General features: G+C 36.5%; 3 protein-coding genes across 5 annotated transcripts in view; 1 reads left to right on the forward strand and 2 right to left on the reverse strand.

Annotated features, from left to right (window-relative positions):
• Positions 1-1,485: 1,485 nt before the first annotated feature.
• On the reverse strand, positions 1,486-8,340 carry LOC107557612 (fructose-1,6-bisphosphatase isozyme 2-like). 2 transcript variants are annotated; one of them, XM_016241089.1, is made up of 8 exons: positions 8,077-8,340; positions 7,454-7,616; positions 6,461-6,553; positions 6,262-6,270; positions 5,667-5,807; positions 5,005-5,142; positions 3,574-3,693; positions 1,486-1,806 (listed from the first exon to the last, which is right to left on the reverse strand). In XM_016241089.1, the coding sequence occupies exons 1-8, from the start codon at positions 8,247-8,249 to the stop codon at positions 1,618-1,620; spliced, it is 1,026 nt and encodes a 341-aa protein (XP_016096575.1). In that variant the 5' UTR covers positions 8,250-8,340; the 3' UTR covers positions 1,486-1,617. The 2 variants fall into 2 exon arrangements, with proteins under 2 accessions (XP_016096575.1, XP_016096576.1); XM_016241090.1 differs by lacking the exon at positions 6,262-6,270 and having other exon boundaries at positions 8,077-8,338.
• Positions 8,341-9,324: 984 nt separating this feature from the next.
• fbp1a (fructose-1,6-bisphosphatase 1a) lies at positions 9,325-15,711 on the reverse strand. The gene is made up of 7 exons (XM_016241091.1): positions 15,381-15,711; positions 14,330-14,492; positions 12,300-12,392; positions 12,094-12,234; positions 11,576-11,713; positions 11,257-11,376; positions 9,325-10,051 (listed from the first exon to the last, which is right to left on the reverse strand). The coding sequence occupies exons 1-7, from the start codon at positions 15,548-15,550 to the stop codon at positions 9,863-9,865; spliced, it is 1,014 nt and encodes a 337-aa protein (XP_016096577.1). The 5' UTR covers positions 15,551-15,711; the 3' UTR covers positions 9,325-9,862.
• A 1,791-nt stretch (positions 15,712-17,502) lies between these two features.
• The window catches only part of LOC107557614 (KN motif and ankyrin repeat domain-containing protein 1-like), a 48,431-nt gene continuing 39,930 nt past the window's right edge, over positions 17,503-26,003 (forward strand). For both annotated transcript variants that reach the window (XM_016241092.1, XM_016241094.1), the window contains exon 1: positions 17,503-17,625. In XM_016241092.1, coding sequence (XP_016096578.1) covers positions 17,537-17,625 — 89 coding nt within the window. In that variant the 5' untranslated portion in view covers positions 17,503-17,536. The remainder of the gene's footprint in view (positions 17,626-26,003) is intronic.

Below are 26,003 nucleotides of genomic sequence, written 5' to 3' on the forward strand. Positions count from 1 at the left end.
AATGTAACCGTTTTGTTTATATTCTTTTATTAGTTTTGTATCTTGCATTTAAAACAGTTCAATATTAATGACACACTACCGTTCAATTTTTTTTTTATTCAGCAAGGCTACATTAAACGGATCAAAAGTGACAGTAAAACATTTATGATGTTACAAAAGGTTTCTATTTTAATTAATTGCTGTTCTTTTAAATAAACTTTTTCTTTATCAAAGTATTTTTAAAAATGTATCCGTTTCCACAAAAAAAATATTAAACAGCAACTGTTCTCGACATTGATAATAAGAAATGTTTCTTGAACACCAAATCCGCATATTAGAATGATATCTTAAGGATCATGTGACACTGAAGACTGCCATCACAGGAATAAATTACATTTAAAAAATATGTAACAATAAAAAAAAAACAAAAAACGTATATTTCACACGTCTTAAGTCGCTGGGGTAATGGCCAAAAAAACATAGTTTGGGTCAAAATTATCAATTTTTCTTTTATGCCAAAAATCATTAGGATATTAAGTAAAGATCATGTTCCATGAAGATATTTTGTAAATTTCCTACTGCAAATATATCAAAACTTAATTTTTGATTAGTAATATGCATTGCTAAGAACTTAATTTGGACCGCTTTAAAGGCAATTTTCTCAATACTTAGATTTTTTTGCACCCTCAGATTCCAGATTTTCAAATAGTTGTATCTCAGCTAAATATTCTCCTATCCAAACAGATGATGCATATATCTCAATTTCAAAAAATTTACCCTTATGACTGGTTTTGTGGTCCAGGGTCACAAATAAATGCAGCCTTGAAACTTCTTTCAAAAACTATCCAAACTTTTGAACTATAATATTGCTGTATCTTTTTACATATCAGCTCCAAAACATTTATTCCTATCACCTCATCATGATGTTTTGTTGACTGAGATGAGCAAACAGAAATCAAAAGTAGTGTATCAGCCTACATAAACAGGAAGTTGGCTGGTTATGATTGTTCTGTATTTACAGTAATGCTTTCTAAAACTTTAACCTAAGCAGCATATCCAGGATAAGTATTACTTTAATACATGTTTTAAAGGGGAAAAAAAGTTTTCTGGAAGTGCCACAAAGGTTAAATTTTTCCTTCGCTATGCCTGTTGTAACCTGGAGAGGTGAAAATTAACATGGAGGCCTGTTCTTTTACTCTAGTAATACAACGTGTCCTATTTGTTTATCTCTTGGCATGTTGCCATTACATGGGCCGTCATCATGACCAGCAAACTAAGACTTGCGGAGTGGAGATTATTGGGGTTTTGCCTCTTGTGCTAACAGGGAGGGCTCTGGAGGTGTAAACACTTTACCAACTAACAAGCAACACACCGCTGAAGGCACATTATGTTCACATAAAATAAGTGAGGAAGAAAAGACACAGATTGTGAAAAGGGTACAAGAGCAAATCTGAACTAAAAAGACCTTGAGCGAGTGATTTGAGAAATAAAGAAAGAAAATAATGATTTAAAATACTGGAAATTTAATGTGATTCTGTGTACAAAAGCATTGCTTCCACTATTTAAAAAAAGCTACTGTGGTGTTTTGTATCTCAATGTCATGTGGGCTTTCAATGGATCATATTGCAACCGAAATCTTTACTTTTTATGTTTCTTGACAAAGGACAAGTACTCCTCCACATCGTCTGGGGATCCCACCACAAAGGGTAGCCTCTGGTGAAGTGAGTCGGGAATAACATCCAGGACGCGCTGGGTGCCTGACGTGGCGATGCCCCCGGCCTGCTCGATCAAGAAGGCTATGGGGTTACACTCGTACAACAGCCTCAGCTGGAGAGAATCAAACATGTGAGAACCTCACAAGTTTCATAATGCTGATTTGCACATTTCAAGTTATTTTTCAAAGGGTCCATTTTATGCTAAACTATGAGCAGTTATCATAGTTTTACCTCCGAGTTTACAGCCAATGTTTCATTTTCTCTTATCAGTTGTGGATTTGGGTCAACTAAGAAGCATTGAACATGTTGAGTTCATTCAGAATGGATCCATTATATTTGTATCTATGTAGAACAGAGAGACTGGACTGTGGCAAGTTTGTACGCTGGCATTTCTTGAAAAGCAGCACGAACTGCAGATATAATATCTGGCTCACTGCTTTCATGCTATAGTGTGTATTTGTTCCAGTCTAGGTTCATGTCAAGTGTTTTGTCACTGCCCATTATCAGGAACGACACAGCTCTCGGCCGTGAAATGAGCGGTTATCTGTTATCAGAATATGACATGCCTGTACCTGCTCCCAACCATAAAGTATTCTACAGTATTAAACACAGCAGAGGCTTATGGATTATGGAAGTGTTCTTATGAATTATGACGTAGTGACCTAGTGAACTAAAGCCAAATAACTTGGTGGATGTGAAGATTGTGTTGTATACAAATGGAAATTGTCCAGTATTTAAATGGAATGCGTGTGTTTTTAGTGATTGAAGATTGGTTAATGAGTGATGACGTCAATATAATTAATGATTTAAAAAAGTGGGGGAGGGATGGAATTGCTCAACACTCTGAAGAAGGCCTTGAGGCGAAACGTTTGTGTTATTTTCCTATTGGTGATTAATGTAAAATAAACTATTTTAGTGAGTGCGGATCATGGTCTCGTATATGAACTAAAACCAATACTTAACTGTAAATTTAAATAAAGCTGAAATAAAATAAAATACATTAGATTTAAACTTAGAAACAAAACTAACCAAAATAACAAATAAAATAAGTTTACTTGGAAGAAGTAAAATGATTAAAACTGAAATAAAGCTAATTCGAAATATTAATAAATACTATAATAGTATATAAATAAAAATAAAATAACACTGGTCAGCTGAACACAACAATAAGATTAAAGGGATAGTTCACCCAAAAATGAAATTTTGTCATTAATTACTCACCCTCATGTCGTTCCAGACCCGTAAGACCTTCATTCTGTTCTGTCTACTGAACGTAAACAACGCTGATTACGTTCAGTGAAAGTGCGCTGATGCTGAACGTAAACAACGCTCATTATGTTGATTACGTTCTGGGGTACTCTCCAAAAAGGTGGAAGACGGTAACTCATAAATTATGTTATTATTGTTTTCTTTGCGCACAAAAAGTATTCTCGTAACTTTGTAAAATTACGGTTGAACCCCTGATGTCACATGGACTATTTTACCGATCTCCTTGCTACGTTTCTGTGTGTTGATCGTGGTAATATCCTTGCTGTCTATGGAGGGTCAGAGAGCTCACAGATTTATGATCTTAATTTATGTTCCGAAGATGAAAAAAAGGTCTTACGGGTTTGGAATGACATAAGGGTGAGTAATTAATGACAGAATTTTCATTTTTGGGTGAACTAACCCTTTAACCTGACAGCATATGCTGCATGAAACACTTTACTGTAACCATAATATGATAAAAGTTTGTTATCTTTCATCATATTCAATAAATTATTTCATTATGTTACTGTCACCAGATGTGCTTTTTATGACCGGTTTCCACTGTTTGCCCTGAATATCTTAAAACAGGTGAATTAAAAATGATCATGTCGTAACACCTTAGCCGACTCACCTTTCCTTTTGGACTCTTCTCATTGGCTGGGTACATGAATATGCCACCATAGGCAATGGTACGGTGTATATCAGACACCATCGACCCAACATACCTGGCACCATATGGGGCACTGCCATCCTGTAAGACAATCACATTTCGTCAAATATAATATCAGGATTCATATAAACAAAAACTTAAAACTTCTTCATATATTTGAGTTTGCATGAGATACACTGTGTATGCATGATCTTTCTAGGCTTGGATCTCTGAACAAAAAAAAAAAACTCAAAATAATTTCTACGACAGTTGGCAAACAATCTAAAACAAAAACTGTAGAGAGCAAAAGTCACAAGTGCTTCAATAAAAGAGGACAGGAAATCAGGAAGTAGTGTAAGAAGTTCTAGGAAACTGAAACCAAGCTGGACAGCTAAAATCAAACATCTGTCATCTAATATAATGCCTTTTCCTTCAGAAAGATGTTGAGCAGTGAAAATGACAAAAAGGAACTACAAAAAAATTGTGATGTTTGGCTTTAAATTTGGATTTTAAGAAGCGGCAGTGTGTTCCCTTAACTAACCCCACGTCAAGCAATGACAGACACAATATGCAAACAAATCAATACGTCCTGAGGTCAGAGATAGCAAGTTTCTGAAAACACTTCTATGAAAACAACATGATATCCCACATAAAACATGGCTGATAACATAATGTAGGCTACTTGATTAGCAAGTTTCCCATTTCGTAAGGCATTATTTTATCTAAGACAAGCTCTTCAGTCTTTACTCTTGTTTACGTTTTCCTTTTTATCACCATCAGACTGATTAAGATGATTTTCAAAAATGAACAAATAAGAACACGTATTCCTGGAAAGACAAGATCTCACACGTATTCACTAAAAAACTTTAAAAATTAACCAACTGACACAGGGAAAAATCATACTCAGCATATTTTATGATCACACTGCACCTGAGGCTTGTGATTAGCAGAGTAACGTGAATCAGTTACATATGCTGAGTCTATGTTCCAGTTCAGAAAACAGAACATGAATTCCTGCAGAGTAAGTCGCTCTTCACTTTCCAGCATGCAACGTGTGTAAACGTCAGCTGATGTTGAGCACAGCCATGCAGTCATGCAAGCTTCCGACCTGTCAGGAAGCATTATTCAGACTCACATTTTGTTTGAGACTAAGTGTTCATCAGGCCAGCTAAGCAAAATTGCCTGTTCTGTCGCAACATGTCATGAACTTGTGAGTATGTTTGCTTGATCACATGATGTGATACACAACAAACCACAGTGTGCCTCAATGGTTTGATTTGTGCTGTGATCTTACAGTCACATTTAGGTAAAAAAATGGCTATAGCAATGATAAGACTTTCCTAAAATAATAAAGATAGATCATGAAGCTATTCTATCTGGCTAGATCTGCTTATGTTTCTGTATAGAACCTACCTCTGGGTATTTCTTGTGTTTTAAATACTCATTCACTGCAGGCTCAAAGTACTTAGCGTAGCCCTCGTTGATACTGTAAGTCTTCCCCTTTTTCTTGATCTTCACATTTCTGTCTGTCAGAATGAATTCTCCAATTGCCTAAAGAAGAGGAACATAAAAAAAATCATTCTCATGAGCTCATGTTACACACATTTTGACACACAACTGTACAGTGTTGTAATAAAACTGCGTAACTAAATATAAACGGGCCAAAGATGAGGAATCAAAACTAGTTCACTACAGCCACAAAACATTCAAGACTTTCATCCGAAATTGACAAGCAATTTCCCTGAAGCATCCCTTTTACTGTGTAAAAAAAATTATAATCTAAAAATTCAAACCATAAACAGAAGTGAAACATACAACGTTGTATAAATGTAGAAAGATTCACAGTGTACTACACGGCTATTTTTGTTTTTAAGACAATATTATGTTTGGCATATGTGCACTTTGTTCATATAGTTGTGAATAAACTGTAAATGATTCACTTGAATCGTTCTTCAATGAACTGATTCCATTAAACCCTGATCTTAAAGCAGTATAGATACTGTAGTTTGTAAAGCCCTGGCATTATTATTCATTCTTAACCGATCATTTCAGCAGATTGAACTGTTTGTGTTTACTGGATCCAGCATGAAGAAGTTAACTCCAGCTCCTGTACTGAGAGCCACTAGCGTGGCGCTGCCATAAAGAGCGTAGCCCGCACACACGATCTGATTGCCCGGCTGTAGGGCGTCCTGGTCAGTCGGTTCTCCTTCAGAGGTCTGAAACAGGAGATAAAAACTGAATCAGGTCTCTGCCAGTATTGAAGCCTCTTATAAACACAAGATGTCAATCAAAAACTATTAATATGTCTGTTGCGCCACATCTTGATTGTATATATTTTTTATCATTATTATGTAAGTTTAAAAAAAGAAAGAAAAGAAAAATAATTTAGACTCATCGTGATTAAATGAATGTTAAAATTTCTGTTAAAACCGTGTTTTTATACAGTCTATGGTTAAAACCCAATGTCACCATCTAGAGGACATTTTTGTTACTGCAGAATATATGTAGCCTTATAAAAACACAATAAAAGTCAAGCAATAAACTAAGATCAGTTGTGCCGTTGCAATTAGTTACACTCAAGCGCACTTAATAAAATCAAATGAAACGTTCAATTGAATTTATTGCTTAGCCAATATTTGTCATCAGGCAGGGTCAAATGCAGTCAGCTACCTCGTCAATCTGTATGGGAAAGTAGCACAAGAACACCAAACATCAAACCAATCCATTTCACACACACCACATGACAGAAAGCGTACACGAAAATACAATTATGTTATATTATTAGTGCTATTTTTTGTTTGCGTATGCATCAAAAAGTACACAAAATGCCCATGCAACGCCAAACAACAAATGCCGCCCAAACACTCACTCTTTTGTAAATGGCAAAGATGGTGCCTATGGGGGCCAAACAGTCGATGTTGGAGGAGCCATCCAGGGGATCAAAACAGACCACATATTTCCCCTATGACAAACAGACTGAAGTGAGTGAGTGAGCAGCTGAAATAAGATGTAGCTACGGTGACCTCATGTGGTAATAATGAACTCCAATAAATATGCATTAGCACAGAGAGGTATGTTAGCCTGACACAAATAGTTTACGTAGCAGCCATAATTCATTTGAAACTAAATGAACGTTTCTTATGTTGTATTTATTTATTCCAGACTTGTAATTTTATGTTAAATACCTGACTCTTGAAGTTTCCTTTCATTGAACACATTGCAACTTTGACTGATGGAAAACTACCAGGAATTTAAAGACTGTATTCTAAATATAAGCAGAGGTTCAAATGTAGTGAAGTTAAAGTCATAAGTTTCCAGAAAAAATAATACTCAAGTAAAGTGCAGATACCCAAAAAATGTACTCAAGTACAATACTCAAGTAAATGTACTTAGTTACTGTCCGCCTCTGAATATAAGTCTTGGATTTAGTTGTCTTTAGATATTGTATATATATTTCCTTTTAAGCAAACACATTTTAAGCCACATTATTCTCTCTTTTATCTAATAACCATGTTTTTTTTTTAGTTCCATTTAATCAGAAGCTCCCATTGTCATATGCTTAATATTTACCAATTAGAGCAGGTCTAACTCAAATCTAACACTCTTGTCCCTTTGGTTCATTATAAATTATAATGCATATGTAATAAACATCATGCGTTAAAGGAATATTTCAAACTTAATACATGAAAAGAGTAGGCTACCATAAACATCCTGCCTATTTTGCAGACAGAAAGAGCATCGTACACGTTTGGAACAACATAAAGTTGAGTAATGACAGAATATACATTTTTGGATGAACTTTTCCTTTAACAATAAATACTTAAAAATGATTAATTAGCAAGCCTATTGAGAATGATCATACTCTTTTCTCAGCAGGTGTGTAGATGGCATCCTTGTTCTCCTCAGAAACCATCAAACAGGTGCCATAAGAGGCCTGCAGCATATTGATGATCAGATCATTGGAAAGCACATCCAGCTTTTTCTGCTCATCACCTGTGACATTCACCTGTCCCGCAATGCCTTGACTGTGTTCGGTGAAACCAGAGCATACAAATATTATTGAAAAGCAACTACTGAGGTTCAAATGCCAAAACAGTGCTAAAATGGTGAACTGGAAAAAATTGTGTAAAATAGTTTATTTTTAAGTAATGCTGCCATGAGAATCACAGATTATAGCGAATTAGAAATTAGCAGCCTCAAATCGAATGAATCATTTCTATTTATTATTATCATAATGCTATTATATTGATATTATTTCTTTACAAAGACAACTACGTTACTTACTAAAAGTGTATTACTTAACTAACCATACTAGAACTGTAACTAGGAAACCATAACTATGTCTGTCTGTTTGATCTAGCATTTCTATTTGATCATTGGCTGAGCTGAATTAACTTTTGCCCGCTTCTATTTCATACAGTCACAGCATGTGTTACAGTAAAATATATTCATTCACATAATGCAAAATAATTCAACGAAACTTACAGGTGAACGAGTCCTGCTTTCCTGACAGCAGATGAAATAGCTTTAATAGCTGTTAACAGGCAGTTAATGAGCTGTGTGAGTTCTCCGGTGGCCCCCTTCGCCTGCCGCCCCGTCTCCGTGACAAAGCGTGTGAGGGTCCATACGTCCACATCAAAGACCGACTGATCCGACATCCTTACGGTGTCTGAGTGTACAAGCAGTTGGACAGGCAGAGACTAACTAACAGTAGAGCCGCTAGGCAGTCTTTTTACACACACAGTGAGTGGATGAAGGCCAAGGTTATATTGGTGAAGCAGATCAAGTGACAGTAGTATAGTCTGAATGCTAGCAGAGCCAGAGCTCAAAGGGCCCAACTTATAAAGCACGTTCCTTGGCTCTCAGCTCATTATTTATGTCCACTCTTGACACATGACATATACTCAGAAGTTAGAAGGTCATGGATCATGAAGCAAAGCTCACGATTGTTTATGACAGTCGTGTCCCAATGAATACTGAAGGTCTATTAAATGGATCTCATTAATAATACTGAGTATTTATTTATACGTAAATGTGTCCCCTATAACTTAAAATCAAACCTGTAACAGTGACTAAACACATCAAACACGTTTTAAGAAAATAGATATACAGCATGCTGCTCGTGCATTATATTTGATTCACAGCACTGAAAAGTGCAATTAACATGCTTTCTGAAAACATAATTGAAATTGTAAGCACTGTTTATGCAATACATTTCAGCATTGGTATAGATGTCACTCTCCAGATTCAACAGGTTGGCTGACATATTTCCAAATAAGCACTCAATCTAATTGCCTCCTGCTCTTATTGCCCTAAACGCGGGTGCCTCCTCTGCTACAGAGCCCAAAATAATAAACTCATTAGGATCAGAACCTACAAGACAACATTTTGCTCATAGCAGAAAAGCTGAGAAGAGATCACTGAACACAGGCAAGCATTTATCTGATCATTTCTATACTCAAACTGAACTTAGTATGCTACAAATACTAATCATCATTAGCTTTTTTAACTTTAAATGAGAGTATAATTTATAAACAGATATGCATCTCAAATGTCAGCAGTCAAAATGTCTTTGCGCCTATTGGCCTTTACAGAAAAGGTAATCTGCTCTTCATTTGGTTGCTTGAACTTGTTGTACATCATGTCCTTTATTAAAATCTGTGTTTATATAGGAATACATTAGGTATGATGAAGGAAAAGTAGCATTTTTTTCATTCAAAGGTGATATTATTGTGTCCTCAGAGGCTTACTGAAATGTGAGCATTGTACAGAATTTCAGTAGTTGTAATGTTGTGTTTGCACATTATAAATCATGTATGAGTTGTTAACACAGCACATATCTCACAAAGTCTGGTTTCACCAAGAAGTTTATTCACAGCTTCCCTCAATAGGGTGCAATAAGGCACAAGTGATTATTTGGTCTGAACAGACAGAAACAAAATCAACTTAAATTCAAGTCTTCCTCATTGCCGCCATGAATTTGCTTCTTGTCTTTTTGGCCATCAACAATTTCAACTGCCGATAACACTCAGGTAGATTGTCTAATGCGGAAAACACTGCGTTTCTATAAAAAACGACCTCAAAGTAAATCTTCTACTTTACTGGTGTAAAAAAAACACTTGTCCTCAAAAATTCTTCTTATATTTCTTCATGGAGGTATAAAGTGTATAAAATAATTTGGTTTTAGGGGTAAGAATATACTTTGGTATCTTATTTTGGAGTGTCAAGTATATGTATCTTCTTTATAATTTCTCATTCTGACTATTGCTTTTTATTTATGATGTTTCTGAAAGATGGAGATGTACTCTTGGACATCATCAGGGGAACCCATGACCACAGGTTCCCGCTGATGGAGGCTCTCGGGCTGGATGTCCAGGATGTTGGTGGTCCCTGTGGTGGCCATCCCTCCGGCCTGCTCCATGATGAAGGCCATGGGGTTGCACTCATAGAGCAGTCGGAGCTGAAGAAGGTGGAATACAAAAAGTTTTACAACTCTCTTTCAGCCTCCTCCCATATTTATTCAAGAATATTTGTAACCCTGGAGCACAAAACCAGTCTTAAGTAGCACAGGTATATTTGTAGCAATAGCCAACAATGCATTGTATGGGTCAAAATTATAGATTTTTCTTTTATGCCAAAAATCCTTAGGATATTAAGTAAAGGAAGATATTTTATAAATTCCCTACTGTAAATGTATCAAAACTTAATTTTTGGTTAGTAATATGCATAGCTAAGAACTTCATTTGGACAACTTTAAAGGCAATTTTCTCAATATTTAGATTTTTTTTGCACCCTCAGATTCTAGATATTCAAATAGTTGTATATCGGCCAAATATTGTCCTATCCTAACAAACCATACTTCAATGGAAAGCTTATGTATTCAGCTTTCAGATGATGTATAAATCAAAAATGGACCCTTATGACTGGTCTAGGGTCACATTTAGGGCTTCCTTCTATTAGCAACAGGGTGCTACAGCTCCCTCTACAGGCCTTGTTGTGGATGTGATGATCAAGTCAATGAAGACTCGCATGCGAGTATAAAGGTTTCTTCTCGCCAAGGTATTTGAATTATGATATTGTGAAATGATAGCATGGCACAATGGTTTTTACTCAAGAATCTACAATGTAACTGTAACTGATCCATTTTCAGCCCAGGCCATGTGGGTAAGAGAGAGTAAACACTGACACACCTGTAGATGTGACACCAAACAAAAGAACTGGAGCAAAGGTCATATATATACATACTTTTCATGTCTTTACTTCATTCATGTACTTCACTAAATAGTACAGTGTCCCTAAAACGATATGGACACTTTTAAGTGAATATATGAACAGTAAATATCAATTAGCACATATAGTCAAACATAGTGGATCATGTGACAAACTGCTGTGGTTACTCTGTACTTGAGAGGAACCCCTTGGAACTTACTAGTTAAAACCAACAGCAAATTGGCTCAGAAAGGTATTTTATTAAATGCATTCAGACATTTTAGAGCAACTTTCTACTTTTTGGGCTGAGAGTTTTATCAATGAAAAATCTTTGAAGAGCAATGATCCATCGACCTAAACAATACTCATATACTCCTAGACAATGCATACATACATATATATATATATATACATAAGCAAAGTCATGTAAATGTAAACAATGTTTAGATGAAGTACCTTTCCTTTGGGGCTCTTCACATTTGCAGGGTAAAGGAAGATTCCTCCGTAAACAAGCGTTCGATGCACATCTGCCACCATTGAGCCTACATAACGCGCTCCATAGGGTGCACTGCCATCCTGAACACATTTTAATAGCTATACTATAAATGTGTCCTCTAGTAGCTGGATATTATAATATTATTAATTTTTTTGATGGACCATGGTTTTGATTATGAAAAATGTGATTGAGGTGTATCCGAAATGTGTACATTTGTTCAGCTTTTATAATGAATTGATTTGTTATAAATGAAAAGGTTTATTTAATTGCATACTGAACCTCTGGAAACTTTTTCTTCTGCAGGTACTCTGTGACAGCAGGATCAAAATAAAGGGCATAACCTTCATTCAGACTGTAGATCTTGCCTTTCTTCTTAATCTTCACATCTCTATCAACCAAAATGAACTCGCCAATAGCCTGATGTTACAATAAATAACATGATAAATGAATTAATGCAGGGGTTATTTAGAACTTATTGCATATGGACAGGACATGCTGCCATTTACCACAGCAATAACTCTGATTCGTCCTTAAGAAGCAGACGAGGAAAAAGAAGACACATTTACTGTAATATACTTCATAAATTAGGGCAAGACATTAAAATAAAAAAGCTACTACACTGTTTTGAACAATGTCTCCAAGCTTTATGAATCATGTCATTTCATGCTACAAATGATTTACTACACAAAATTAAGTTCTTTGTTTGCTTTGTGTAGACTGAATAAACTGTACCGACCGATTTATTGCTAAATGATCCTACAATTGATAACTGTGTATGAAGAGTAAAACGGACTCACTGGATCTAACATGAAGCAGTTGACTCCCTGACCAGTGGAGAGGACAATCATGGTGGCACTGCCGTATAGAGCGTATCCAGCAGCCACTAGGTTTCTGCCAGGTTGCAGGGCATCCTTCTCAGACGGCTCGCTGTCTGTGCACTGTGAACACATCAATTATTTCAGCAATGTATTTCTGCAAATCTATTAAATATATGCCGTCATACCTTCCTGTAGATGGCAAAGATGGTCCCGATCGAAGCAAGACAGTCAATGTTGGATGAACCATCAAGAGGGTCAAAGCAAACAACGTATTTACCCTTAAACACATGGAAGAGGATTCGGTTAAATAAATATTACTAAAGTAGTGCATCTTGTCATAGTCATTTAATGATTAATGATGATGTTGCTCAATAATATGAGGACATTTGACCTTTCCACAACCTTACTACACTCAACTCCTTATTGAATCATCACTCATCCTTAAAACAAGATATATTTATGCCTGACTTATGTCTGATTTTAAGTTATAGAGCGTTTCCAAAGCTTTTGATTAATATATTTCCAAGACTTTATCAGTCATTCATGATTACTTGACAAGGATTTTGTAATCATTTTATAGAATGTTTTCTTGAGTTGAGAACTAAGAAACCTTTTTATTCAAAATTAAATTTCCATGGATTTTTTAGTTTTTATTAACTTCTGTGTAATATTCAGGATGGAAAGGCCTTTAAAACGTCCTTGATTTCCCATTTTTTTCTGACTATTCATAATACATCTTAGCACATGTCTCTCAGTGTCCTTTCCACAGATGTCAGATTAGATTCAGTATGGGTTTCTGGCCAACAATGCAGACAAAGTTCTGAATTTCACTATATGCACAAGTTAAGACCTAATCTTAGCTGTCAAAATAAGTTGGAGTCACGTGACTAGCTCTCCATGCTCTGCGCAGAACCCACACTCTGCCATTCTTGCAATCAAACGTGAAAAGCTACTGTAAACTCATTGGCAAGTTTTGGCAAACACTTTAAACAAAACATATCTTGATTAAATAGTTTGGAGTGATTAAACACTTAAAGTATAGTTATTCTTCAGACAGCGTGTATAATGTCTTACTCGTGCAGTTCTTACCCGTCTATCTGGCTCCACAATGATTGCGCTTTCATGTTCCTCAGTGACCAGCACACATGAGGTGAATGAGGATTTGATCATGTTTATGACAAGGTCATTGGAAAGGATGTCCAGCTTCTTAACCTGGTCACCGGTCACATTGGTACTTCCAGCAATGCCGTACCTGTCAGACATTTTCCAAAGTCATGAGTTGAATCAGATCAGAGGGACTGAAAGGATTTTTTAGGTACCGTTTCTCAATGCTTGTTCATAGAACTGCAATATATGTAATAGAAAGTAATATAACATAGTACAACTTACAGCACTTTTTGCATAAATAACCCTTTAGCTCATTTCTGTTAGGTTAAAATTATTGTTACAACTCTCCCCTAGTAAAAAATAAATTGCCTCGTATACATGAAGTCCAGCAAATTCCGAAACTCTTCAGCTGTAGCTACAAGTCCTCAGGTCACTTGACAGGACGTAATTATGATGGTCGCCCTTCCTGTGCAGATTTGAGGAAGTATGAACTGATTTTCATGATAACCTCAGTGTAAATGACTGATATCCTAAAGCTGGTGGTTTGAGTCATTGAACATGAGATTCTAATGTTTTCACTACTGAATATATCAAGTCATTAGATTGTTACAACTCTCCCCTAGTAAAAAATAAATTGCCTCGTATACATGAAGTCCAGCAAATTCCGAAACTCTTCAGATGTAGCTACAAGTCCTCAGGTCACTTGACAGGACGTAATTATGATGGTCGCCCTTCCTGTGCAGATTTGAGGAAGTATGAACTGATTTTCATGATAACCTCAAGTGTAAATGACTGATATCCTAAAGCTGGTGGTTTGAGTCATTGAACATGAGATTCTAATGTTTTCACTACTATGCACAAGTTAAGACCTAATCTTAGCTGTCAAAATAAGTTGGAGTCACGTGACTAGCTCTCCATGCTCTGCGCAGAACCCACACTCTGCCATTCTTGCAATCAAACGTGAAAAGCTACTGTAAACTCATTGGCAAGTTTTGGCAAACACTTTAAACAAAACATATCTTGATTAAATAGTTTGGAGTGATTAAACACTTAAAGTATAGTTATTCTTCAGACAGCGTGTATAATGTCTTACTCGTGCAGTTCTTACCCGTCTATCTGGCTCCACAATGATTGCGCTTTCATGTTCCTCAGTGACCAGCACACATGAGGTGAATGAGGATTTGATCATGTTTATGACAAGGTCATTGGAAAGGATGTCCAGCTTCTTAACCTGGTCACCGGTCACATTGGTACTTCCAGCAATGCCGTACCTGTCAGACATTTTCCAAAGTCATGAGTTGAATCAGATCAGAGGGACTGAAAGGATTTTTTAGGTACCGTTTCTCAATGCTTGTTCATAGAACTGCAATATATGTAATAGAAAGTAATATAACATAGTACAACTTACAGCACTTTTTGCATAAATAACCTATGGATATATACTGAAAGATTTCCAAACTTGTAATATAAAGAGGCTCTAGAGATACCAACCAGTTTTTTTTTCTTGCTGGTATTTCCCAACACTACAATGTCAACATGGTTCAGTTTCAAAACCGAAGCTAACCACAAATTTGTAAAAAAAAAAATTTTTTTTAAATCAGCATGATCTAGCAATTCTAAATGAGCAATTGTGCAAGAAAACCAAATTTTTCATCAAAATGTGTAAAACTGTCAAGGTTTAAATGTCCAGGTCATATTTCACTCAAAAATAAAAGAAAGAAGAAATTATATTTTGCAGAAAGAAAAGAAATTTACACTGAGAACCCACATGATACGTTGTGACATTATATTCAGGAAAATTTAGCATAATTTGCCTATAATTCTCATTAGATTATGATTATCTCATTTTCAATTATGATTCTCATTATCGTGATACATTATTTTTACTACAGTAAAACAACGCTGTTATACATTATTTTTTTAAATAAAAAAACGATAAAACACAAAATTACAGTAAATGCAACCATGATGTATACATTTTTATTACGCAAAAAAAGAAAAAGCCAAAATATTTCTTTATTGATAACTTTTTTCATTTTGACCTGGACATTTTCTTGCATGCTTCTTATGTTTTTATATTAAAAATAAAACAAATAGATGTTTTTGCATCCTAAACTTTTTGGAGTCGCAGTCGACTGTGTAGGCTATAACATACTCACAGGTGCGCGATACCTGCTTTCCTGACAGCGCTGGAGATGGCTTTCACAGCCGTGCACATCGCGTTCAGCAGGGTCGTCAGCTCACCCGTGCCTTTGGCTTTTCTGCCCTCTTCAAGCAGAAATGTCGTCAAAGTCACAACATTAGTGTCGATAGACCCCCGGTCTGACATGACTGCAGATTTCAAGATTCTTGCTGATGTAAAAAAAATTATAAAAAATCTCGCTGTTCAATAATATGTCTAATTCGTGCAGCTCTTGCGCGGAAACAAAAATATGAAGGCGGAAATGCTCCTGCGGTGCATGGAGAGCTAAACCAATGAGAAGTGCACAGCCAGAGACTCAGAGGTGTGACTGACTGACTGCGTGGAAGTTTCAAAACAATAATGCATTGTGGAAACGGGGGCGTGAAAGAAAGCCCCCCTTGTGCATGGTCTGCGCTTGTGTCATCATGATCATGAGTCTACCGTCTGACCCAGTGAAGAGCCGAGTTACTACTACACAACGAGTGGAAGCAGTTTAGGATGAATGGAGGCACTTCTGTTAACTCGTTTAATCTCAGCTGAAATATTTCTGACCAATTTTTTTGCATTTGAGCGGTCTAAAAAGAGTTGATGATTTTCCACAGAGTTGTCAACTAAATGCAAGTACATTCTTCAGTCTGCCATGTTTGTTGGTTTTAGCTTGTAGTCGGGCTGGTTTGTTGGCTGGTTTTTACTTTTTAGAGAGGCTTTGGGCACTTTTACCTCTATATTTCAGATGTTTTACAGTTCTCCTCATAAGCTTAAAATAAAGGTCAACACACAATTAGAGTGGTTCCCCTTAAGACACAAAACATTTGCAAACATACTCATGTATGCTTTACAATCAGAGCTACATGGCTATAGGAAATTATCATTGCAAAAACATTTAAGCAGTAAATAATCAGCATTTGCCTCATAATGAGAAATATGCAGTAATGGGTGTTTTGTAAGGATAGCTGTTTCAGATACTCAGTCAGTCTTGTACTTCTTGAATTTATGCTTCTTCTTTTTTTTAAATTGTGACTCCATACTGAACTAAAGTAACCAGTAGAGGTCAGCCCTGATTAATTATTCTGAATTCAAATAGCCACTCTTTCCTCGCAGAGAAGCATAAATGATCCAATTTCAGCATAAACTTTAAATAATTAAAAACATAGACATTAAAATAGACTTTATAGACATTAAAATCACAGCAATATATGCTATTTGCCCATTAAAAATGTATTAGTAAAGAGCAAGATACAGAACTCGTGGCTGTTGGCAAGTTTGTTTGAAAGCATCCAAAATGCTGTTAGACTTTTTAATATTTTCAGAAATTCTCTCATACTGTATAAAATGTTAATGGCCTACATGAAGCCACACATCCCACCTCAACCCTCCAAGATTAGCCGCATCATAAAAAAAAGATGAAAGAAAGTGGATGATCCAGATAATGACACGTACCAATCAGAATTAATCTATATGTCCATTTTAAACAGGGCATTTTGTTATTCTGTAATTCAAATGTCTTATGCAAAAGTGCTTTTTCAGGAGAGCAGTCTGGTCTAGATAAAAAACAACAACAACAAAAGGCAATGTTATGATCCCTCTTATTTTGTTAATTATTAATAATTATTATTAATATTTTATAGATTCGGCAAGGTGCATGTCAACTTTTGACAATGACTGTATCTCTGCAATCAAGGCTCCTGCCTGATATCTTGTTCAGCCACACATTATCATTCAAAATCCCAGTAAGTTTCAAAACAGTAGGCTACTAGTATTAGTGAGAACGTTCAAGTTAAAGTTTTGGATCCCATTTAAGGCTTAGTAAAACCAACATTAAAGTCACGACTTTTCAGAGTTCGTATAGCCTATTGTTAGCTTTGAGGAAAAAGTGAAAATGCCCCAGAAGAGATCTAGAGATCCAGCTTTAGCATAACCAATTCAACTTAAATTAAAAAGCGTTCTAATCCTTTAATTGAAACATCTAACATGTGGGTGGCTTCCAGTGGCTCTGCTGGTATCGTGCAGTGAGAGGAGCACCTGCCTTTGTGTACTCGGTTATGTGCAAGTCACGCTCTCAGTCTCGCGTCAGGGAACGTGTATCGTGTCTCGGGTCGAGTTAGTTAAGCGATTCGTGCTGCTCTTGTGCGCATGAGCGAAGAGGACACTTCACCGGGACTTTTACAAAGGGAGCGCAGGGACGGGAGAGGGACGTATAAACAAACTTCTTTGGAAAAAAGGTAATTCATTGTTCCTTTTTAAAAACCGCCGGCCGCATGCTTATAAACTAGACTTACATCGCTCACAGGGCGCGTGCGAAACCTGATCCACCTACAACAGGTCAGCAAACACTTGTCTTTCTGTGGTAGGCTATATGTTAAGCTGATGCATTTTTTTCTCTCAGGTTAAATAAATGAGTGCTGACGATGATATAGGAAACATTGAAGCTGAGCTGCAGAATTAACGTAGGAATGAAAGCGGTGGAGGATTGCGCGTGCGACTCTTGTTAGGCTACTTGTTGCAAGATAAGAGATTAGCTACAGTGTAATTTTAATGGTTAACAGGGTCACATCTTTGTGGGCAAAAGTGTTTTCTTCTTTCATGTTGTGTGTCGAGCATACTCAGTAACCCGATGTTTTGTGATCCCTTTTCGATACAGGCTACTTGATGTAAAAAGTAGGCTACAACCAATTTGTTTTTTTGCAAATGTTTTTGCGTCTTGAAGAATGCGTTCTTAAATGTTCCCGTTACACAGTGTGTTTGAGGTTTAAGTTGTTTTATCCGTTTGTAATTGTGTCTGCTTGTGTCTGTTGTTTGCTACATGGTTAGGGTAGGTTTTCATAACTGAGTACCTGTAGGGGAGAACCGTGATCTAACACAATTATTTCAAGGTCTGTAGCTTGGTGTTTTTGTGTCTCAAACTTTCACATACTGTTTGTTAGAATATGTGTCTGTTACAAATTAAAGTAGTTTAAATAAGTACAAAGAGTGCTGGTGTTAAGACTGCAAGATGGTTTGTTACACTAATAGAAAACATAGACATTTGACAATTTGTGCAAGAAGATTATATTAAAACTTAGTTTTCAAAAAATAATTTTGATATACTAACCTCTCAGACCTCAGTCATGTGTGATACAGTGGTCATGTATAAAAGTGTATGAGACACATGTATATTTATAACCCCTTTAGCTCATTTCTGTTAGGTTAAAATGATTGTTACAACTCTCCCCTAGTAAAAAATAAATTGCCTCGTATACATGAAGTCCAGCAAATTCCGAAACTCTTCAGATGTAGCTACAAGTCCTCAGGTCACTTGACAGGACGTAATTATGATGGTCGCCCTTCCTGTGCAGATTTGAGGAAGTATGAACTGATTTTCATGATAACCTCAGTGTAAATGACTGATATCCTAAAGCTGGTGGTTTGAGTCATTGAACATGAGATTCTAATGTTTTCACTACTGAATATATCAAGTCATTATCCAGGCATATGCAGTTGTAGTAACAAAATCTGCTTTGTACCTTAAATTAGACTGAAAACCACCATAATAGTACAGATCAAATAAAAGGCCACATAATGAATCAAGGTTACCTATCAATAAACCGTGGCAAATACTAGACAGTGTACAGTGCCATACACAAGCAAAACTCCAGGGCAACTCACGTGACGTGACACTGAAGTAATTGCATAAACATTCACAAAACAACATAAAATGTAACACGCCTTAATGTAAATAAGAAAAAAATCTAACTTAAAAATGATCAGATGTGACTTCTGAATGTCCTGTTATTTATTTTCAGTGTAAATTATGAGGTTTCTCCCAAGTATTTTACTGTAACGGTACATGTATTAAATACTTGTAGTTAACCAATTAATAGTCTTTCTTGTAGCATTTTCATTTTTTCATTTCATTTCTTTTTTTTTTTCTCTCTTTTTTTAAATGCAGATTTTAAATTAAGCTTTAACAGAAGGTAAAAAATCAAACTTAAAAATGATCAGATGTGACTTCTGAATGTCCTGTTATTTATTTTCAGTGTAAATTATAAGGTTACTCCCAAGTATTTTACTGTAACGGTACATGTATTAAATACTTGTAGTTAACCAATTAATAGTTTTTCTTGTAGCATTTTCATTTTTTCATTTCATTTCTTCTTTTTTTTCTCTCTTTTTTTAAATGCAGATTTTAAATTAAGCTTTAACAGAAGGCTTTTAGTCAGAAACACTGCAGTATACCATGTGCATTGTGTGTGTTGGCATGCTCATTCTTCCAGGTTGGCATCATTGCCATGCACAGCCTCTAAAAGACTCTGACAAAGACATTATTATGCTCTAGTGAAAAGGATTGTCAGCAACCTACAAATATCACTGTCAGAAATGAAATCTCTGTTTGGCGTATCTGAAACAAGGGAGCCCTTTCCCTTTTCAAACATCATGTATTGGATGCATTCACCCATCATTTCAACAGCAGACAATTTTTAAATTCTTCCTTGTTGGCTTCTGATATTCCAGTTGCGCTCCTCAAGAAGTCTGTGACCTCTTAGACCACAATAAACCTATGATAGTTTATTTTGTACGGGGCTAATCCACAGGGACTTCCACTTTGCTGCTTGGTTAGAACTGTTTGCAAATCTAATCTACCCCCTTTACCATTGCTCCAAGCCTACCAAACATCTCTAGCATAGAGAATTGCTCACTATATTGTAGATGGGTTACTGTGACCTTTTAGATTGGTTTCTAAATAGCTTTTGATAGATTTTAGTTGTACATATAGTTTGTTGTTGACAATGAAGATTTTGTAATTCTGTTTCACAACATATTTCTGGTCTGTCTTTCAAAAGATAGTTTTAATGTCTTCGAAAGTAATAATTCTAATTTGCTGATATGGGCTCAAGAAACATTTATTATTATCAGGCTTTAATGGTTGGGCTGCTTGGTATTTTTGTTGAAACTGTGGTACTTTTTTGTCAGAATTTGTTGATGAATAGGAAGACCAATAGAATAGTATTTATTTGAAATCATAAATGTCTTTACTGTTGAATAATCAGTCATTTATTTATTTAAAAAAATAAAATGAAGATCTTCAATGTCTTCAGTTTCATTCACTGGCTAGTGTATGCTCTGTTGTCACAATTAAACTTGTATATTGTTTAACAATATGCAGACAAAAATGCAATCCTGTCTGTTTAAATGATTTAAGAGTTATAAATCTTTCAGTCAATCTTTCAAGTAAGTGCAGTAAAATAAGGTTAATAACTTGATATTGGTACCTTTTACTTGTCCTCTAGTAATCCTTCCTTAAGAGTAAATGCTGCTTTTTATCTCTTCAAAGTAGAACACATGATTCTTTGACTTCCTGATGGAAAATATGAGTTGTTTGCATTTAAAATGCTAATTGCCGCCTTTTCCATGCAGTGTTTTAATCACCTGCATTTGATGCCTCATTAACTCTTTCTTTTTGTGGAACAGCATGTGCATTTTGAAATCAAATCAGTCATTTTCCATTAGATGCAGTAAGTGCGCCTTCAGTTAAAGCTTTCTCATAATAATGCACCCGTTTTTGTCCCACTAGCCTGAAGGAGGGGTATATTCGATGAAGAGACTGGGGTACAGGGCAATTAATGTCAGGAGACAGGAGGTCCTGGTCTTTTGTTGTTGTTAACTGGTCGTATCCAATCAGGGACCATTGCACTGGATTGTTGAACAGTGTTCAAGACACTCATGCTGACTAGAATCAAGACCGACTCCAGAAGGACTTTTTGTTTAAGATGCTGTCTAGGCGTTCATGTTTACATATTAATTAGGAATTCATTATCTAGACAAGTTCTGTGGGAACTTCCTCTTATTATTTCCTGTTATTAATTTAATGCTTGGAATATTTACAAGAACAAAAGTCATGGATTTTTATGGAATACTGTTTTGGTTTTTATAGTTTCTTTAGTTTCTTTTAATTAATTACAGAAACTTTCCTCACAGCTTTGCCCTGGGAACCTAAGAAAGGGCTTCAAAAAAACACCTTTGGTCAGTAGTAGTATTGCTTTCCATTTTGCTTATGAGAAATAATTAGTGAAGACTTTTAATTAGAAGAGTAAAATAATAAAATCTGTATTGGTGGTGTATCAAACAACACAGATTGCTTGTTTAGGTTGGCTGTCACTATATGATTAGAATTGGTTCACAGACTTACTACTTTCCATTTTACGTTCTTTCCTTTGTTAGCCAGAATGGATAGATTGAATGACATCCTGCATTCTGACACTCAATCCAAAACACTGGATTAAGAGGAACACCTGATCATTTGAAGGTCCTTCTATTTAGCTAGAAGCATTCCAGTAAAATAGAGAAACAAAGGATCAGGTTTACTTCATCCCAGCACTTTAAGGTCATTCTCCTGAGAATTGTGGTTTATGTGGTTTCCTAACACAGTGACTTTTTTTGTAGTCTGGTCTGAAGTTTTGGATTGAGTAGGAGGTCAAGAAACTCTTTAACCATCCATCCATTAGCTCATGTTTACATGTTGAACGTGGATAAATATGAATGTAACCATTTAGAAAACAAGGTGGCTGTTGTCCATTTTCTTTCTCAACTTGGGCACAGTTTATTCTTTTTAATTTTCTTATTATAGAGGATGTTTCACAGTATGTTCAACTTGAAATAAAAAAAATATGCCCTTTTCTTTTTTTATAATATCAGACCATGCTATGGTCAGTTGTCTTGAGCTTGAGTGAAGTTTTGACAGAAGCCTGATAATTGTGTTCAGCTTTGAGGTTTCAGTCAAAGTGAGGCTACGTCCACACGAAGCCAGAGCTTTCCCTATCCAATCTTTTTTTCCCCCTCGTCTCAAGAAATATCTGCGTCCACATGAAACCACAAAACCGACACAACGTTGTTGTATAAATGCCAGACCAGTATGTGGCACTGTAATTCTGCCACAGAGATACACCAAAAATGGAGAAGAAGACTTGGACTATGCGCATAAACCTTGCGCCGGTATACAAACGAACATGGAACAATACATTTATTAATCTGTGTTAATGTTAGTTAATAAAAAGACAATCGTTCAGTGTTTGTTCATGTTTTTGTTGCTGTTACGTGACGTAGCGGGGTCTGACTAGGGGCGAGACGTGGGCTGATGACGTCATCATTTCAGAAAATATACGGATTCGCTGTCCACACGAAAACGCAAGGGCGGCGTTTTCAGATTTATCCACTCTGGGACCCGGTTTAAAAAAATATCGGTTTCACTCTCCCAAAACGCTGGGTCCGTGTGGACGAAACGCCTATACGATACAAAATGTATGCGTATACAGCTAAACGCGTCTCTGTGTGGATGGGGCCTAAGCTCTTGTCAGGAACATCTGCCAGAATGAAGGAACAGGCTTTTGTCTAACCATGTCTGCCACGTCCTTTCATTTTAGAGACTGTATGGGTGCATTGTCTTTAACTTTGAATGCAAGCTGAATGCATTTGGATGCTGTAATTTAAAGCTATTTTTAAAACTGACAGATTGAGAGAAATGGTGGCCCTTATTGTTTATTTCATGCATGTAAGTGGTCACCCTCCATGTGAAAAACTGCTGTCAACATCCCAAAGATGTTCAAACTTATCAGGTGTATCTAAGCGATCTCTCTCTACATCTCTTCATTGCATCTTATCTTTATTTTTCATCATGTAAAATAAGGTAGATAAATTCACAAGTAGCAATGTAAAGATCTCTGCTGGTGACAAGGAGAAAAAACAAATTCTGAGCCATGATCTAGCTGGGATTAGTGGGTGCAGAGGAAAAACTCCTACTTTCTCAACACGCCAGTTGTTTCACAGAAGTCTTTTTGTTTTTCTTGACGTGGGACATACCCACATTTGCAAGTGACATTCATTTTTGTAAACATGGTTAACTCCTTAGATGATTTTTTTTTTGTAAACTGTGCAGTTTGACAGGAAAGATAACAAAAGTCAGATGGTAGACTGTTTTATACCAGACTGTGCCAAAATAGTGTCCCCTATATTCAATATGTTGACATGCACAATTATAATTGAGCTATTGTGTACATGACACAGTGTGTATAGGATATTTGAAGGACTATATATAGTCAATGCTAGTCGTCAAGGGTCAAGTTAACACTACTCATGATGTATGAAAAGCTTAGGTTCGTGGTCCAGACATTGCAGCTGACTGTACATAAGTTAGAAAACACAACATAATACGATATACAGAGAAACAATATACAATAAATGGTGTAATATACATAAACAGTACAGACACCAGAATCAACGAATATACAACAAACATCACAACACGTTACACAAGTAAATTGACTTCACAGCAGTGGTATAGTCAGAGCCACTGCGCCAGTCTGCAGATTTCCAGCAGTCAGAGTTTATAGACAAATACATATATATATTTTTTAGATTCAGTCTGTGGATATCAAACATGTTCGATATTTTGAACCAATATTAGGACACAACTTTTTTATATGTCATGCATTTTCTTGCAATGAACTTAAAAGTCTGGTAGTGTGTGATCTTCAGTCGTTTAGCGTATGATGCCCAGCTTTTCGCTGTAATCATTTACAAAGACGGCACATGTAAAATGCATATGCAAATGTATTTTAAAATTAATTCAGATTTTTAAAGTCAGTTACTTTTATAGCCCATACAGCACAAAGGCATTGTCAATTTCATTTTGTGCCATCAAATCCGCACTAGAAATGGCCCTCTGGGAACTCTTAGAAATGTTGTGCTTGATGAGACCTGTTCTAATTGGTTGTTTTGATGGCTGTTCATTATGGAGCTTATGTAGACATGAGCGAGAAAGACACGGAGTTGTTCATTAGCTGTAGATGTTTTATAACAGGATTCCTGTCTCTCACTGAAGGTCTGATTGAAGTGAGTAAAAGATAATCAGGGAATGAACCTTCCCCTGATCTCCCCTACACTGCCTTCTAAAGTTCAGCACTCAATGGAATGCAGTGAAGGGTAGCATTGATGAATACTGAGCTGAAGGTTTGGGGCAGGAACAGGCAGGTCTGAGGAACGTAGGTCTTTACTAAGAAAAGGCAAATGCCAAATAGTCCTGGGTGTGAAAAATCCTGAGAATGGTATGTGCAAGCACTGTTCAATTGAGTGCCCTCCATTCATGGAAGTCTGCCCTTTTTGAGATCTTTTGGGACACATTTAAGGCTAGCCATGAAGTAGCTAGTCTTTTCCTGTTGAAATCTGTGTGTGGTATGAACAGATTTCCAATCAGCAATTGGCACTCATGTCAGCTAGAAGCCAAAAAACATCTAGATTTCATTGCTAGCAAGACCTGATTGGTTACAAACAAGAGGTCAAGGTTTGGCTGGTTAGCATGGTCCGGTTAGCCCCTGCCCCTGATTTTTATTTATTATAGCAGTACTTGATGACATTGAGTAAAGATGGCAGAATGCAACGATTTTATCCACTGAGCAAATGCTATTTATATGAATGGGAACGTTTTTTTCAAGTATTGTTGATGTTGACCTCCTTGCTTAAAAAGTAACAAATAAGCCATTATTTAGGTAATGTGTATATGTAAGCTCTAATTTATTTAACCTCCCACATTTAACTGTGTTGTGGCAAACTGACAGCCTAGAGAGAGCTTGGTTGACTTACCACTGATCTCCTCAGGTTTCAGATGAAGGCGTCTACCGGTGCCTGTCAGACTGCTTGAGTTACTGCTTGAGTCAGTGTCAGCTAGGCCGATGTCCTACACACTACCTTTATTTGTCCAGTGGTCACATGCTGCCTGGCTTGTCTGAAAGCAGTAAAACTCTTTTTTTAGGCCCGAATGATATGGAGAATATTCAAGAACGGGTAGTTTTGAGTAACTTATTTTTAATGATTGGTGTGTAGACTGTAGAAAGAAAACCACAAGTTATATTTTAATTTCACAACTTTCCATTATTAAAGATGCCTTCAGTAGTTTTTAATTAGCATTACCATCGTGTTCTTTGTGTGCTTTAAGTGCCGATACTGCAATGTTGTTAGATGCTGCACGGTCATCTATCGACGTGAATCACCATAATAGATGTAATTAAAGGGGGCATAACACACACAGTTTCACCCAATCTCATGTTAATCTTGAGTACCTATAGAGTAGTACTGCATCCTTCATATCTCCAAAAAGTCTTTAGTTTGATCATATTTATGAAAGAAATATACAACTTTACGATTCTCTCCGGTAAAAGCCGAGCTCCTGGAGGTGCGCTGTGGGTGGAGCTAAAGAGTGACGAGCACTTGAGCGCCAAATGCCAACAAAATAGACATTGATGCTGTTTCACTTACCGTCTGCAGTTCTGAGTCTTTTATAGCTGGGACCGCTCCATCTTTCAGTATCAAACGATGTGCAAATCCAGCGTCGAACAAACACACTTGTGAAACTCCGTTGCTGCCCCGGGAAAAACAAACTGTATCCACTGTTTACATAACGCTGAGTTCTTTAGGAAGCTGAACAAAGTTATCTTTCCCTTAAAACCAAAAACCACACTACTTTGGAGACATTCTTCCTGAGCAAGTCCCGTGCAGCACTGCCGCCAGATGAAGCTTGTTGATGGGTGCGATCTCGCTCTCGCTCTGGTCGATGCGTGTGCGGGAGAAATGC

Source organism: Sinocyclocheilus grahami, unplaced genomic scaffold (genome assembly GCF_001515645.1).
Source record: "Sinocyclocheilus grahami isolate Dianchi unplaced genomic scaffold, SAMN03320097.WGS_v1.1 scaffold611.1, whole genome shotgun sequence".
Classification (NCBI taxonomy): Eukaryota; Metazoa; Chordata; class Actinopteri; order Cypriniformes; family Cyprinidae; genus Sinocyclocheilus; species Sinocyclocheilus grahami.

Excerpts from the sequence above, each read along its gene's own strand:
- LOC107557612 (XM_016241089.1), bottom strand. The coding sequence starts at position 8,249 with ATGTCGGATCAGTCGGTCTTTGATGTGGACGTATGGACCCTCACACGC. Across the intron at positions 7,617-8,076 it reads AAAGCAGGACTCGTTCACCT|TCAAGGCATTGCGGGACAGG; the intron begins GTAAGTTTCGTT and ends CACCGAACACAG. Across the intron at positions 1,807-3,573 it reads AGAAGAGTCCAAAAGGAAAG|CTGAGGCTGTTGTACGAGTG; the intron begins GTGAGTCGGCTA and ends GATTCTCTCCAG.
- fbp1a (XM_016241091.1), bottom strand. The coding sequence starts at position 15,550 with ATGTCAGACCGGGGGTCTATCGACACTAATGTTGTGACTTTGACGACA. Across the intron at positions 11,714-12,093 it reads ACTGCTTCATGTTAGATCCA|GCTATTGGCGAGTTCATTTT; the intron begins GTGAGTCCGTTT and ends TTGTAACATCAG. Across the intron at positions 11,377-11,575 it reads AGAAGAAAAAGTTTCCAGAG|GATGGCAGTGCACCCTATGG; the intron begins GTTCAGTATGCA and ends AAATGTGTTCAG.